General features: G+C 46.2%; 1 protein-coding gene across 4 annotated transcripts in view; it reads right to left on the bottom strand.

Annotated features, from left to right (window-relative positions):
- The window catches only part of TRAPPC13 (trafficking protein particle complex subunit 13), a 512549-nt gene that overhangs the window by 115081 nt on the left and 385356 nt on the right, over positions 1-12112 (bottom strand). For all 4 annotated transcript variants that reach the window (XM_078675160.1, XM_078675157.1, XM_078675158.1 and 1 more), the window contains one exon: positions 7394-7592. In XM_078675160.1, the coding sequence (XP_078531286.1) occupies positions 7394-7592 (199 nt within the window). The remainder of the gene's footprint in view (positions 1-7393; positions 7593-12112) is intronic.

The following is a 12112-nucleotide window of genomic DNA, read 5'->3' as shown; positions in this document are numbered from 1 at the left end:
AGTCGATATAGCTCTGCCGGCCTCCAGGTTGTTGGCTGAGAGCGGTGTATTCCTTCTTCAAATTTCACTAATGCTGCAGGCCGCTGGTTGTAGGCAGAAAGCTGCGTTATTGATGTACGGGCCTTAATAAAAAAATTATTATTCCATAAAACTTCAAACAATTATCAAAGCTTCCCTTTTAATGGACAATTATTGAGAAAGTGGCCTCATCAAGCTTCTATGTCCAATAATTTTCGATCTAGATTTAATCCCAAATGTAACAAAGAACCTACAGCACTCCATATCCTTCTTGATAACGTAAGAATCCTGGAAAAAGGTGCCACCTCTAGTTCTGCTTGATCTTTAAAGCTGCGTTTGAAGGCATTGATCATAATTCCCAACAAAACTTTCTCTTCTGCAGGATGTAAAAAGAAAACGTTGGTGAGCTGGTTTCAATCTTTTCTCTCGTGGAGTTTTCACTTTGTAACAAGCATTGGTACAGACAACAGTTCTGGTCTTGGGAAGGTGGTGTGTTGGTTACGTTTTTTTAATTTGCAATTGCAAGCATTGCATATGCATGAGCGAGTGAGTCTATTTTTAGATATATTTTTAATTACATGAGGCTTGCTATACAGTTTGTGTGGTCTTTAGGCCTGGCCTAAAAAAGGACTCCTCCTGAACTCCAACAAATTACACTAAATTGCGGTGTCCCACTAAGCCCAATACCATTTTAACTTTTTAACATAACCTCTATGTTCGATGTTATAAAAGAAAACATAACCATACATCAGAGCACCAATGACACTATATCTTGGTTGCTAGCCCTTTTAGCATAAACATGTGAAGCCTTTATAGGCGTCATTCCCATATACTTACGTCAGTTGCTTTCAAGGCTATCTATGCCCCCAGATGTAGAGCCCCAATATCAAATTGGTTCTGACCAGTGTGCAGATTCCTACACTTGGCAACTTATTAACGTATACAGTCCAATGCACAGAACAGGGACGATGGAAGGGTCGGTGAGAATATTGCAGTTAGATAGAAACTCTAAAAGAAAGAGCATTATCGACGGCAAGTAACATGCCTACTAACCGCAGAGTCCTCACCTTTTGAAGAGATACCACAGCAGTACCTATTTAGAAGCCGATCTGCGAATGGACTCAACCCAAAATTTCTGGTGGACCAAGTGGACGAAATGCCCCTGTTGGCAAACTTGGCTATCCAGAACATATGGAATGAAGCCCAGGTAGCTGCCTGAGAGAAATCCAGGACAGAACTCCATGTGCCAATGCAATGGTAGCAGCTTTGGCACTTGTGCAATTAACTAGCAGCCCTTTCAGAGAGCTGTTTTCTAGCCAGTTAGTAGCACATCTTAATGTAGAACACAATCCAACAGGAGACTGTCCTTTTCGGCATTGCCTTGCCTTTTTTTCGCTACATAGAGCTGATCATCCACCCAGTGCTCTCTGGTATGATCGATGTAAAAGCTCAATGCTTTTTTGGAGTCCAAGCAATAGAGTCTCACCTCCGCCCTCCTCCTCAGAGAAGTGAGGCAGAGCAAAGGAGGCCGGTAAGGTAATATTTTGGCAAACTTTGGACAGCGTCATAACGTTTGGCAAGAAGGATGCTCCTGTACGCAGAACCAGTTGGTTTGGAAAGAACGCGGGGTACAGTGGGTAGACACAGAGAGCTTAAAGCTCACTTACATGCTGCACCGATGTTGTGGTAACCAGAAAAACGGTTTTGAGGGCGAGAAGCCGTGAAGGACAGATGTGGAGTGGCTGAAAGGGGACACACATCAAATATGTGAGGACCAAGTTAATGTCCCACAGTGGTATGACAATGGGAGAAAGGAAACAAATGTTGTAGGCTTTTAAAAAATGCACCACAGCAGGTGATTTAAATAATGACGGCTGATCAGGCAACCACAAAAAGGCAGAAGATACACTTGAATTGTGTCCGGGCAAAAGACAAAACAAACAACAAAACATCACATGCCTTTTCCTGAAGGGGGTCAATGTGCAGTTTGCCGCACCAAGCCACAAATTTGTCCCACCGACAGCCGAATATTGTCTGTTGAGGGACGCAGGTCTGCCAAGAGCCATCAATCAACTCTGGAGACAGCTCGACAGTAATCAGCTTTCGCCATTCACTCTCCAAGCAGGACAGTCGAGATTGCAAGTTGCAGTCTTAAGTCAACGATACTCAGATCCTGTTAACATTAGATAAGAAGGAGACTAATACCTACAGCAAGTAATAGCAGGCTATATTAAAGGGCAGATAGATGCTCATGTCCAGGTGCTCTGGATACTATACTCCCCGAGCCCAAATCCAGGACCACTAGAAAGACATTTGACTGGCCGGGCATATTTTTCTCAGAGCTCTGGGCAGAAGAGGCATCAGTTGGAAGGCATACAGGAGTCCAGAGTTCCACCTTAGGATTAACGTGTCCCCTAGCAAGAGACATCTGGAAACTAAAATGCGCAGACCTACGGACATTGCGCGTACTCAGCAGTGGCAAATAGATCAAGCCAAGGATATCCCTATTTGCCGAAGAGACCATGCCGCACCTCATGATCTGCTAGGCTATGACAGCTGAGCTTGTCCACCATGGCATTCTAAGATCATGCGAGATGGTTCATTAGCAGGAAAATTCTCTGATGGTCCAGCCAGTTCCACAGGCACGGTGACTCCTGTAACAGGGTCTATGATCCCACCCTGCCGGGTTTGTTGCAATACGACATAGTGGTGGTGTCTCTAAGCAACGATACCAGCCTCCTCTTGATGAATATAAAGGCAGGCTTTCAACGCCAATAGGACAGCCCTCAGCCCCAGGTTGAAAGCAGGAACTCCGGCGAAGACCAGAGGACTCTGATCTTCACCTTTCCCAGGTGGCCACACCAATCCAGAAGTGATGCATTAGTCTCCACTGTCTGTTCTGGTTGGGATAGGCAGAGGGGTCTTAGCCTATGACCCAATCGCAGTCCAGTAACCACCACTGCTGATCTTTCACAGTCTCCTCTGAAATCTGGACGTGGTTACAGAGGTCCCCTTGATGTTGTGGCCTATGAGGATTCAGATCCCACAGCAGAGCCATCTAGTGTACTTCACAAGCAGGAGTCAGGAGGCCATCAATCCCAGCACCCTTCACTGAAATCAGCACAGATGCAGATAGATTGGGATCACAACCTGAAAGTCATGGACTCTCCTTTCTGAGAGAAAAGCAAGGAACAAAATTGTGTCCAGAATGTCTCAGATGAAGGGGAGTTTCTGAGGAAGAGTCAGGTGTGACTTCGGCACACTGATACTGAACCCCATAAAAGACAGGAGGTTGGCGGGTCCAACCAGATGTGGCATGGCGGGCAAAAGAGCAATGGGTTGAAACATACTGAGAACAGTGGTTAGACAAATTGCAAGCATTCCTCCCATAACCGTTTTTCTGTTTTAGGAGGTTCGCCATAGTCTGGAGGTAAATTCCGGGAGTGAGCCTGCCTTCAAAATAGCCAGTTATCGAAGTAGGGGAAGACTGGGACCTCTGAACATGTGCTGCTACCACCACCATCACATTTGTGAACACCCGAAGGGCAATGGTTAGCCCAAAGGGGAGCACAGCAAACTGAAAACTCCCCTGTTCCACCACAAACTGCAGGTAGTGCTGATGAGCCTTCAGGACGGGTATATGGAAATAGGCTTACTGCAGATCCAACGCCACCATCCAGTCTCCAGGGTCGGGGCAGACCAGACCTGGGCTAGGGTGAGCATTCTGAATTTGTCATTCTTAAGGTTGGCGTGGAAGGGGCTTAGGTCTAAGAAAAGGATGAAGGCCTACATCCTTCTTTGGGAGGAGAAAGTAGTGGAAGCAGCAACCACAACCCACTTCTTGGGCAGGCACCATTTTGATAGCCCCTTTGGCCAAAAGGGCTTGCACTGCCTTGTGTAAGATGGACAGGGGATCCTCTTTGAGTCATTCCAGGCATGGTAGAAGGTGTGGGTAGTGTGTCCATGAAGGGTAGAGCGGACCCCTCTGGACAATTTGCAAGACCCACCTGTCTCATAGAAATAGCTGAATCCTACCACCCACCGGGTGGCTGTGCTCCACTAAGGGGACATTAATGTGGTTAGGCAAATGGGGTCGGATGGTGGGGTGGAGTGGTGGCCATAATGGGGCTCAGTGGTATGACTCACACATTGTTCCTGACTGCATGGTTGGTGGGGGCCACGGGTTTGGCCACGAAAGTGCTGGGCACCTTGAAGAGCTTGTCAGTACGAGGCACCTCTGCCAAAACCTGCAAAAGGAACGATATCACTGATGCAGTTGACGAGGTAGGGAAGATAAGCCCACGGAGCACACGGTGGCACTGAAATTAATCTGCCTTGCCTCCAAAGAGGCGAGTCCTGTCAAAGGGCATGTCCATAAGTGATGACTGGACATCGCTTTAAAAACTCGTTGACCGCAAACAGGCATCGTAATGAATAGTGACACTAGTATCATTGGCTCATCCATGGGAATCTGTGGTATCCAGGCCACAAAGAATTGAGATTTTGGCAGTGTCACAGCAGTCCTGTATGGCCTGGGTTAGGGCGTGTCAAAGATCTTCTGGGAGGATTTGAGCATCTAAATCCCAGAGGGCGTGGGAATAGCAGCCCAGCAAGCAAGTCATTGACTGAGCTGAGGGCATAGCTAGTGGACGAAAATATCCTAAGACCAAAGGTCTCCACACTCTTGGACTCACTATCGAAGACTGCAACATCAAGCTCTCATGAGAGGGGTGCTGCGACAAAGGCAGGAATACCAGGGGCAGGTCTGAGATGCCTTGCTGTTTGGCGAGGAACTGGATGGCCAGAGCCTCAAGGAGGGTATCAGTGAGTGCCTTGTTGAAAAGTACTAGGGGCTCAGTAAAGATGTGCCCTGGTTGGAGTACTTTGGTCAGAACATTCGTTTTGACATCTAAGGTGGGGAGCTGGAGATTCAAAACTTCGACCGCACACCGCATGACCATTACAAAGGAAGCACTTTCTTCAGTGGCACAGCCTGAGGGAGAGACGATGCTAAAATTAGGGTGCCAAGACCACTGGCATCTTCAAGGTCATCATACCAGTTTTCTTGCTGGTAGGGTTGGCCAATTTCATCTACTGCATTATAGTCATTCTCGGAATCCGACCCAAACAAGGAATACAATGTATGAGATCTAGCCTTGGGCGAGGTCGGAGCAGCATCAACTCTGAGTTGGACAGCATAATGGGCACCTCATCCTCTGGAGTCAGTGAAGCCAGCTTCGGCATCGATGCTCTGGGAACCAGCAAGGAATGAGGAGCTGGAGGAAAAGTGCGCACAGCAGCCAGGAAGCACTCAGTGAAGGATTCGGAGGTCCAAATGGCATCAAGGTCACCTTCCTAGGAATACAATAGTGGCAGGAAGAGGCCGAGTCCTGCTAAGATATTTCATATTGTTTCCTATACGTACCCAAAGATTTGGAGTGAGATAATAACTGACCTTGGGAACGACTTCTTGACTGAGAATGAACCGACCCTTCAACTTGGACCAGTCTCGTCAGAGTCTTCCGGTATTTGATGACAAAGTTTGGCCTCGCGAACCTGTATGGTCGTCAGGTTTATTGACACGCAATCACTGCAGGCCCTACAGCCATAACCTGATGAGGATCCCTCACAGGCATTTGCTTGCAACAATCCTTACAAAGTTTAAAACCGGTTGTTTTGGGAGGTGACATTTTCCTTGCATATTGTAAATTCATGAGGTAAAAGGGCTCTCAAAGAAACTGGAAGTAGCTACGGATCCACATCTGGTGGCGCGGAAAGAAAGGAACTGACGTAAGTGCATGGGTATGGTGCCTGTATAGGCTCTGCATGTCATTTCCTGAGCTGCATGGTGTCAGCGCAATGCCACACAGTGCCACTTACTGGCATAAACAGACCCAGTCTGATAACTGGGGAATATTCAAAAGGCGAGGAATCTGCAGTTTTAAGTCTCTATCAGACATTACCGTCAACAATCAGCTCAGTAATCTCCAATAGTCATGCTGCATAAACATCAAAAAAGTCTATGGTGCTTTTTGATCAGAAAAATGGAAGGATATATCCATTTTTGTGATAGAAGTTGTTTGACTTATTTGGACCACTACACAAGGTCAATGAACATCTTGAAGCAATGCTAATAGCTATTCTGCAAGTAAACACAATCCTTCCCACTGACTAAAGAGTAGCCGTGATAAATATTTTCTCTGCCACCAGTTGTACAATGAGTAGCTGGTACAATCGCAGGAGGTGGGATTTTCTTTCCGTTGCTTTTGTCAGATGAACAATTTTAAAACATTCCATGTTTCACTGCATCATAGTTCGTAAACTGTGATTGCAAAGGAGAAGTGTTTGTACTTCCTGACAGACGCATCTTTACTCTATTAGATAAGAATGAGAATAATGCCAACAGCAAGTTTAAGTCCTGCCTAACTGCAGTTTTTCTGTGGATGAGACACCACAGCTTACAGTGTAATACCAGCAAAACAGAGATTTTGCTATTCAGTTACCCACCACCCTCCTGGGATGGAAATTGTCGGCTTTGTCTGTGCGTAATTTGGGGATTAAATTGGACAATCATATTTCATTAGCACCTCAGGTGTCAGCAGTGGCGAGTGCCTACTTCAGACTTACTTGGAACACAAAAACCACAACGTATTTCACATTTGTAATTACTGCCCTTCAGCTTCCACTATCAAAAACAAAGAAGACAGATCTCCTTATTTTCCCAATTCAGAGTATCCATTATGCCCCTTTACAGTTGAACATTTACAAGAACTTATACTCCTAGATAAAATATGGTTCAAAAAGCTGCATGTACCATTGCTAACTACTCTTTGTGCTTTAACTTTATATTATCAATGTGTGTTGATTACTTTTGAGTACCTTTATGACTGTTACCGTGGGACTTACACCATTACGACGAGGAAGATTCAAGCATGTGAATCTATAAAGGATACAATACTGGAGAATTGTGTTGGCCTATCTAAAGTTATAATAAAATCCTCACACTAACCGATGCAGTGTTCATCAAGACTTAAGCATGCCCGAGCAAAAGAAAAATTGAAAAGACAGTACTGGAAACACAAAAACAATGACAGATATCTGAAAACACACCAAATCAACCCACTAGTATCTTTGCAATTATTTATATCCACTGCAACTTTCTACCAACACACCACAGATCAACGAGACAGTAAATGTCTAGAAATTAATTTCCATTAGTTAAAACTATCACAAACATTAGGATGGACACACAATGACCATTTGAGAATAAACCATCATCTGAATAGTTGAGTCACTGCACATGGCAGTAATATATCACAGGCAGTTTGAGAAACTGAGGATTGAACACTTAGTTGAAAATAATCTCTAAACGTACCATTCTTTGGAGCTGGCTAGTCTGTAGTCTTCCTCGTTCACCTAGGTTCGTCTTCCATACTATGTCTAATTTTCCAATTACTGTTACACCTTTGATGACACCAGCTTTTTCGGCAAATTCTGGCTTGGGTTTTAGGCAATACAAGTATTGACGAGTATCCAAAGGCTGCAAATATGTCCTCGTACCAAAGGTAGACACACTGTGACAAAGGAAATATGTTAATGCGTAAACTGGTAACAGGAAGCACTCCATTTTTTGTCTGTCAGGCATTCTGGTCTAGTTCTCCTTCATACTACCAATTTGTAAACAGCAGCACAAAAATATCCTCCAAAATAATTTAGTGACCGGCAGTGGCAAATACTGTAGTGAAACAAAAAGAAGCCCAGGTACATGGGGGACAATGGCAGGATTAGGACTCGCATAGCTTCATAAACGGACACAAAATGGAAGGGTTGCGCGTGCTTGTAAAATCCAACACTGACACCAGTGGCTCAAATCTTGGGGTCTGGCAAGGAGTCCATATCCATTGCTCAGCACAAGTGTGTGATATATACATGTGTTCATCCTCATCATCTTGACTTCCACACCATATTACTTGAGGGAGTCAGACTTCAGGAACCTGTAGGTTACCTTATTTGTTATGGGTACAGAGTTAAATACAGTGAAATAATAAATATATCATGTTGTAGAACTGTAGTACACTAAATAAAACACCCAAGTGTGAGGTTCAGTATTGGTGAAGGGGGGAGGGCTTAGTCAGCCATGGTGGTGGAGGCGACCCTGTAGTGATGTGCAGGCCAGTCCAAGAATCGACTACCACCTGCGCCACAAAACAGCTAAAGATGGCGCAATGACACAAATGGTCCCTGATGGACCACAACCAAAGCCCCGGCACAAGTAGATTGGCCCAGCGGATCCAAGCACCCATTGTAGATGCGGGAGTGGACAACATGTCGGAGGCCTAACGATATGGGACCTAGAACAGACAGCACAAGCACAGACAGAAGAAGGTTGACGGGAGCGATCTCATCACACCAGCGCCTCTATGGTGCCGTCGGCTTGTGGTGGACCCTGGGGCTCTTACCTTGATGCTGGGAGCCTGGCTACACTAAGGTAGTGGAGGCGCGGTGGCGGTACGGTGTGCGGGGACTGGTGCTGGACATAAAGGCCTCGTGACAGAGTGAGGGTTCCCCCGCTCCCCCCGAGAGTACAGAAAACAGCAGCAGGCCGGTGATCTGCCTTCCTAATCTCACTCCTGCTGCTTTACAAGAGGTGGTGCCTTGTCGGCCCGGCCCAGGGGTGACTGTGGGCAGGGCACAGACGCAAACCCCCTTAGGGAGCTGCCAAGGAGACGAGTTTAGAGGTGGCGCGTTTGGAGAGGGAGAGCAGGTCACAGAGGCAGGGTGACCAACAGTCCGTAAATTTCACAGACTGTCCATAATTTGGACCTCACATTCGTTGCCTGTGAGGATCCCTTTTACGGACGTCTTTTGTCCATAATTATGGCCGTTGCTCCCTGCGAGAAGTCTCAGCCCCCTGATGGGGCCGCCTTGCACTCCTCCTCGAGCACAAGAGCACAACAATTTATAAAAAGAAGCCTGTGAAACAAGTTAAAAAGAACGGGTTATAGTTCTTTCACTGTCTCCTCATTTTAGAACTGACGCATTTTCAATTTATATTCAACAAATCTATGGTTACTGCTTTTTTATTTTAAGCAACTAACAACCATTGACAAAGCCAACAGTCGTGACTTGTTGTTGGTATAATGATACTTGCTGTATTATATATCTGGATGCAATGACATGAATAGCATAATACCAGTCGGGTGAAACACTATGCTAAGCACAGATTTTAGCCTAGGTGTTTTAAGCCATGCCCTTAATTACATCGAACACGTCCTTTGAAGAGACCCCCCAGTTTTTTTATCCCACTTAAAAGCCCTGGAAACAAAACCATGTCACAGTCACTCCACGACCTGGCACTATGCATCATGCATGACTCGTGATTTCTAAGTTTTAAGATTGCCTATGTGCAGGGACATAGTGAACCCTCCCCACCCCTTGCTTTAGGAACTACAGTGAGGGTGAAGTTCTTAATGGACCTCTTCTGTCTGCAACTCTGCATAAAAAGGCTCAGCTCATAATGTGAAACGATGGGTGAGTAAATAAGTGAAGGAAAGGGTGAATGACTGGATGGGTTGGTGAAAGGATTAATGGATGAACGAAAGGGTGAATGGATAGATAATGAAAGAAAGGATGGATTGATGAGTGAGTGGAAGGATGGATGAGAGAAAAGGTAAATAGATGTACGTATTTATGGGTGGAAGGGTAGATGGATGGGCAAAAGGGTGGATGGGTGAGTGGATGGATGAGTGAAGGGGTAGATGATGGGGGAGTGAATGGGTGGATGGATGAGTGAAAGGATGGATAGATTGGTGAATTGATAAGTGACAGGGTAAATGGATGGATGGATGAGTGAAAGGGTGGATGTAAGGATTGATGAGTGAGTGAAAGGGGGTAGATGGACAAAAGGACAGATAGATGAGTGAGGAAGTGAAAGGGTGGATGGATGAGAGAACGGATGGATAGATGAGTGACAGGATGGATTAGTAATAGGGTCAATGGATGAATTCATGAATGGATGAGTAGATGGGTGGGTGCAAGGATGGATGGATAAGTGAAAGGGGGATGGAGAGAGAAAGGGAGGATGAATGACTGAAAGGGTGAATGGGTGGAAGGATAAGTGACTGGGTGTGGATGGATGAGTAAGTGAAAGGATGGCTGGATGGGTGAGTGAATAGATGGGTGGAAGAGTGAATGGGTGAGTGTACGGATGGATGGGGTGAAAGGGTGGATGATGAATAATGAATAGATGAGTGAAAGGGTGGATGGAGGAATGGATGAGTGAAATAATGGATGGAAGGATACATGGTGGATAGGTTTGCAAATGGTTGAATATGTTTGGATATAGATGGGCACACAGATGGAAGAGCAGAATGAATGGTGAAAGACTGAATGATAGATGAAAGAATGATTACACCCTTTGGCATCCATTATCTTAAATAACATTTCCTATACATTGACTTTCATGTTTATACGAGTCAATGTCTCTATATAATGTGTATGTGATGTAATGCACTCTGCTCTACATACTTGGGATGAGTATCACTATAAAAGAAATTAAATACACATGAGAGACGGTCTATGTGAAGATGACGGGCACCATTGGAGGGTGGTAGCAAGGCCGGACTGGCCAGACCGGGCATTGGGTGTTTCCCTGGGATGCTGGAAAGGGGCGGGCGGTTTTGTAACTGGGTGCTGGCACTGCAAAGTTCCTTGTCTATCCAATAGTTTTTAATCAACAATAAAAGCAGCTTCACTTATATTCAGGTGTAGTTCACCATTGTCTGGTGACTAATGTACCTGCTGGAGCGAGGTGCGAATTTTGAATCGTTTAAGATAGCAATCTGCAGGCATACTGAAAATAGTCTCAACCTAATATAAACTTATTTTGACATGTACTTAAGTGGTTGTCTATTTACATACTTATATACTATTGCGCGACCTCCTCTGACGTGTCTGTAAAACCTTTTGTCCTGAATTTTGACCTCCTGTCCTGAAATGTGTCCTAAATTTTGACCCTTTGTCCTGAATTTTTACACTCAGCATCCTGAATCTGCACCCATGCCAGTTGGTCACCCTACACAGAGGGAGAATATTTCCGCGCTGCCCAACCCTCCCTGCATGCCCACTGCCCAGGGATGGTGCAGGGGTCCGGCTGGACACCGATGTGCTCTCCCCACCTCCCAGTTGGAGCCACATCTGAGGCCTGCTGCAACGTCTTGGTGACTAGGGAGGAGCCACCACCTGAGGAATTTGCATCTCGGATAGCGCATCGGCACCAAGACCGAGGTGTGCTCCCCGTGACAACACTGAAGGGAGTGAACAGCACTAACGTGGGGCTTTGACCAGGGGCACTCCTGTGTGCCACCCCCGCGCAGCTGGGCCAGCCGGCGCAGTTCCTCTCTGCCCTCTAGAAGTGCTACAACTTCTGGTCACATAAAGGCACCAAATTCATACCCCCTGCCACAGGTCCCTTGAAGCAGATTTCATGCTCCTACGGGATGACCAATGCAAGCTCACAACCAGAGTCACGGATGGCAAGAAGAACCTTGCTGATCTGGAACAGCATGCTAAAGACCACCGCTACGCCATCAACGACTTACAGGCCTGAGTCACGCAAGTGGAGAACAGGACGGAAGACGTGCAGGGATGCTCCCGGAGAAGCAACGTTCAGACGTGCAGGGATGTTCCCGGAGAAGCAACGTTTGCCTCCTAGGTCTCCCCTCACCTACCTGGACTCATGGTTTCGATCTTTTTCAATCTTTCACCCCGGCCTCCAAACTCACCGCCTTCTACTCTGTAGAACAAGCGCACGGGTCCTGGTGAGGCACCCGCCCCCAGGCTCCCCCCCACACCCGATGTTGGTGAAATTGCTCCATTTCAGGAACAGAGACGCAATACTCCTTGCGGCCAGACTGGCGGGGCTTCACCGAGTAAAAGACAAGATTGTCATGTTTCCAGATTACACACGTGCTGTCCAATGCCAATGATCTGCCATCTTCATCAAGTAGGAATGCAATACTTATTGTTATTGCCACCAGCCTCAAGATAATCTACGATGGCACCACTGTGTTCTTCACAGATCCCAAGGAAGCAT

The sequence above is a fragment of the Lissotriton helveticus genome, chromosome 2_1 (assembly GCF_964261635.1).
Source record: "Lissotriton helveticus chromosome 2_1, aLisHel1.1, whole genome shotgun sequence".
Taxonomy (NCBI): domain Eukaryota; kingdom Metazoa; phylum Chordata; class Amphibia; order Caudata; family Salamandridae; genus Lissotriton; species Lissotriton helveticus.
Note: the sequence above shows the minus strand (reverse complement) of the source record. Positions and strands in the feature narration are given on the sequence as shown.